Raw genomic sequence first — 4,654 nt, forward strand, 5'->3', positions numbered from 1 at the left:
AATTCCTGATAAAATGAGAAACGTTTCTACATTTTTTGAGAACGAGAAACAAGAAACGTTATCAAACACTTCTGTTTATTAAAAAAATGAAAACAGAAACAGAAAACAGGAAACAAGAACGTTATCAAACGGGTCCTTAGTTTCTTCTCGTTCTTGCTTTAGCTCAACTTTGGTTCTTCTTCTCTGGCGTCTAGCTCCATTGATCCAGCAACCAATAACGACACAATGGCCACAACGGTGAAGATGACTTGCAATAGGTGCTACTCAACAACCCTTGTCATATAATCTATACTCTAGCGAATTAACGTGACAATGGCCATGAACAACAATGTAAACAAGGACAACCACATAGTTGACCTATGGAACAAGATTGCAAACTACTCAAAATTTATTCTTTAGTGGAATGCATTTCAGCGACATCTCTTTGCCATTTCGTTTACCCATTCCCTAAAGACTTCAAATCTTCAAGTTTGAAGTGTTTTCAGACACCACACATCGAGGATTTTGAAGTTACTGGACAAATATAATACGTTATGACCCTTACAAACAGTCTTTAATGTGTTATAGATCAATTAATCCGTAACACTTTAAAGCTCTTGATGGTAGATTCTGAGTATTTTTTTGACCCATTTGAACACTTCTTCCATAAAGATTTTATGCTAGTGCGTGTCTTTTAGGTAGTTAATCTTAAATCATCGATTAATCTGAAAGCAAGCTTTTGAGTTTATTAGTAATTTATGAATTGAACTGTATTTATTTTTCAAACTCAGTCTCTTTATTTCTGCCTAAGTTGGGGCAAAAAAAGAAAAACCATTCATCATCTATGGATAACTTTCTTATTCATTTTGATCATCAAATTAACTCAAAAGTACAATTTTAGTCTATGAAATAGAAACACCCCACAAAGCACAAATACTCTTAACCAAAATCATATCGACGGAGGGAATGTCTTTGAGAAACTGGGATGAACAATCATGGAGTTCAGAAATGGCTTGGCAACAAGAAGGATGAGGAGCAACTGCATTTTTAAGCACATCAATCACACATTCTGTGGCCTTGGGAACAAATGATTTGCAGGGAAACAAAGAGATATCCCCTTTAGGAGCTGCTGCTGCCACCGTTACCGGGCGAGCCATTACCGATGATGCTAAAATGAAAATGCAGAAAAGGAGTGCAAGTGGTAACTTGGTGAATGATGCTGCCATTATTCTTAGAAAAACTGAGTACGAAGGTCTGTTGAAGGATAAAGGAATAGCTCTATTTTGTTTGTGGGAAAAAACGAGATAGTAGAGGTTAGATATATATAGATGGTCACACATGAAGATTGGAAACGTCTGGCAGCCATTGAAAACTGCAATTCTTTTAATATTAACTTTGAACTTTGGAGTTACTAAATTTGGGTTTAACGTGGAATGAGAATAGAAGATCATAATGCATTGTTGTAAGTTTTTTTTAGTCTTATTACTTGTTATTATTATTAATATTTGGTTAACTTGTCCCAACATTGAACAACTCAATTAGTTTCTACATATAAATCCTTGATTAAAATGTCTTACACTATGATATATACCATGTGTTTTTATGTCAACATCAAAGGATTCGGGGCACAATGGTGGTGCCTATCTAACATCCTAATTTCATATTAGAAAATTATATGTATTTTGGATCCAGACGTGTTAGGTTCATTAAAAAAAACAAAAAAAAAAAAAAAAAAAACGTAACCATGTGTTTATGTCAATTTCTTGGATACTAATATTTGACAATAGAATATCAATAGATTTTAATATTAAAAAGTTGTCTTTTTTTTTTTTTTTTTTAATAATAATCTTTATTTTTCTTTGACGATATACTAAAAGAACATTTATTCTTCATTTATATTGCATTAATGTTAAGGGTCTGCTAATATATATATATATATATATATATATTGACTAAAAAGAATTAGTTGTTAAAAATAAAATTTAAAAAATGCAGTGAATTGAATATTGAGCCCTTTCGTAAATGTTCACCTAGGGAAAATATCATTTGACAAGTCTCGGACATACAAAATATAAACCATCCAGTTTAATTATTTGTAAAATAATTACATACGCCAGCCTGTTAGAGGTGGGAGGTCCAAATTTTTGATCCTTGACTCGAAAAACTTTAATTATTTTAGTTTTTTTTTAAGGGAAAACTACTGCAAAACTGTACTTACATGATTCAAAAACAATGTCCTTTCTTTTCGTGATTTTTCTTTTTGGTCATTTAACTCCTTGGGTTACTATAGTTTTACTATTTTATTCTAAGATTTTTGCTATGTGTAAGTGATTTAGGCGTTTTTCAATTAGTCCTAAGCCGTCGTAGAGATCAACTTTCTATTGAGAATTAAGTTTTTATGTCGTGGAGTTTCCGCAGAAACCAATAAGGATTTTTTTATTTGCTTATAGTTCTTGCATTGAATATGGTGTGGTTGTCTCATAGAAAAAAATCAATAAAAAAAAGATTGATGTCTTATGCCCCTAAGTTTTTGATTATTTTTTTGTTCTTGTTGTTGCTATTTTAATGTTGGTTTTTGTTCTTGTTAGGAGTATCGGTTTTGGTTTTTTATCTGAACTTAAGTAAATTGGATTTGGTTATTAAGTTTCTGGTTTTTTACTATAATTTTATGCTCTATTCATTTAAGTTTCTTATGAATCTTAGTCCCCCTAATGTTTTTAATACTTTTTTGTTCTTGTTGTTGCTCTTTTAATATTCCGCTTATGGCTTCTGGTTCCTTATCCGAACTTAAGTAATTTGGATTTGGTTTATATATAGCACTTCTAATAAACACTATAAAAGTAGGAAAAAAAAAGCAGAAAAGAAAAAACGTAAAAGTGGGAAAAGATTATTTAAGTTTTGGTGCGATATTTGGATTTGATAAATCTGATAGGTATTTTGATTTTGACTTTAGTTCATGTAGGAGTTATTTCAATAACCATGATGGTTGATCTTGCTATAAAATGTTTTTCCATGTTCTTTTTATGCAGGAGGCGGCTATTTAATATTATAAATGATTTGCCAACTGTATTTGAAGTGGTCACCAATATTGCAAAGAAACAAGTTAAGGAAAAATCATCAAGTGCAAATGGTAGCAAATCTAAGTCAAGTTTTAAATTTGTATGTGTATCGTGATCTTCATTTTTTCAGTTGGTTAACTAATTTTACTTGTGGTACTCTATTTTTGAATGTAACTCTTTTTTTATTTGATACCATTTGAGCTATTCTCTGTTTGGTGTCCTCTCTTGGATAGTCTCTAATTTTTCAGTTGGTTAACGATGTGTTTTTTTTTTTTTTATTTATTTATTTTATCTATTTTTCTAGAAATGAATTTATTTTTACTTCATGCATGTTCCTGGGGCTTAACTAATTTCCCCTCCCACCTATTCAATGAAGAAACTGAGCAAGGGTAAGATAATACCCATTGTCGATTACTTACTAATGGCACTTGTTGATGTGATGTAATTTACTGTGTTGATTACTCAGATTGGTTACATATTCTATCTTTCAAGAATTTTTAGAGTGAAGCTGAAATGCAAGAAATGTGCGCAAGGCAGTCGCAGGCAAGGAAAGAGGTATGAAGAAGATGAAGACGAGCACGGTGACACCTTATGTAGGGCATGTGGTGAGAACTGTGCTTCAAATGAATTTTGGATTTGCTGTGATATCTATGAGAAATGGTTCCATGGGAAATTTGTTGTATGAAGAAATGCTTCAGTTTATCAGTTTTCTTGTGATGTATTGAGTTTTCTAAATCAGGGTAGTAGTTTTTTGTTTAGGTTTGTTCTCAAAGGATTTTTTTCTTTATAAACAAAATTGTAATGCATAGAAGATAACATATATTATTCAATGAAATATTATATGTATAGTTCTATGGTAATTCTTCTATTAATAATGTGATTATGAAATGTTAATGAGGCCAAATGGTTTTAAAAGATACCTACCTTTTATATCGTTATTAATAGCTCTACAAAAACTGTTATTAAAAGTCAATGACTTTTTGCTACGACGACATTTATAAAATGTTATAAAAAATTGTTTATAGTGTTTTTCCAATGTTATTGAAAACTCTATTGAAACATTTTATAGCAATTTTCCAACGCAATAAAAAACGTTATCAAAATGTTTTGATAGCGTTTTTTCTCACGTTATAAAAAGCATTTATAGCATCATATTTGTGCTATCACTAGGGACATATTATAGCGTTTTGCATAGCAGCGAAAAAACTCTATGAAAAGTCATAGACTTTCAATAACATCGACTACGACAACATTTTGAAAACGCTATCAAAAGTCAACGATAGCGTTTTTTTGATGCTATCGTAACTGATATTTCTTGTAGTGTGATTACTTCATTTTTTGTAAAAAATACTAAATCGATGGGTCGATATAATGCACTAGAACTTTTCAATAAGGTTGATACTTGGTAGAATATGAGGATGGTACGTAATCAAATATAAGATTAATACGATGGTTTTTTTTTTCTATTAGGTGGAAATTGAATCTTTCACTTTTCAAATAGAAGATCATGCTAATTAAGATTGAGCAAAGCTCACTCTAACAATTTACCTTTTTATCTAAGTTTCTTTTCCATAATTTAGTAATTTCCTCCCTTTTTCCAAAAACAAAAATCAGCG

At 30.9% G+C, this 4,654-nt stretch overlaps 1 protein-coding gene across 1 annotated transcript; it reads left to right on the forward strand.

Annotated features, from left to right (window-relative positions):
• Window positions 1-1,152: 1,152 nt before the first annotated feature.
• Window positions 1,153-3,723, forward strand: LOC127148290 (PHD finger protein ALFIN-LIKE 5-like). Its single transcript, XM_051081762.1, has 4 exons — window positions 1,153-1,231; window positions 2,568-2,622; window positions 3,009-3,138; window positions 3,505-3,723. Exons 1-4 carry the CDS (start codon window positions 1,153-1,155, stop codon window positions 3,721-3,723), a joined length of 483 nt encoding a protein of 160 aa, XP_050937719.1.
• Window positions 3,724-4,654: the final 931 nt, after the last annotated feature.

The sequence above is a fragment of the Cucumis melo genome, chromosome 2, assembly GCF_025177605.1.
Source record: "Cucumis melo cultivar AY chromosome 2, USDA_Cmelo_AY_1.0, whole genome shotgun sequence".
In the NCBI taxonomy this organism is placed as follows: domain Eukaryota; kingdom Viridiplantae; phylum Streptophyta; class Magnoliopsida; order Cucurbitales; family Cucurbitaceae; genus Cucumis; species Cucumis melo.

Coding starts and splice junctions, on each gene's coding strand:
- LOC127148290 (XM_051081762.1), top strand. CDS start 1,153: ATGAAAATGCAGAAAAGGAGTGCAAGTGGTAACTTGGTGAATGATGCT. Junction 1,232..2,567: donor TAGAAAAACTGAGTACGAAG/GTCTGTTGAAGG, acceptor TGTTCTTGTTAG/GAGTATCGGTTTTGGTTTTT. Junction 2,623..3,008: donor AAATTGGATTTGGTTATTAA/GTTTCTGGTTTT, acceptor CTTTTTATGCAG/GAGGCGGCTATTTAATATTA.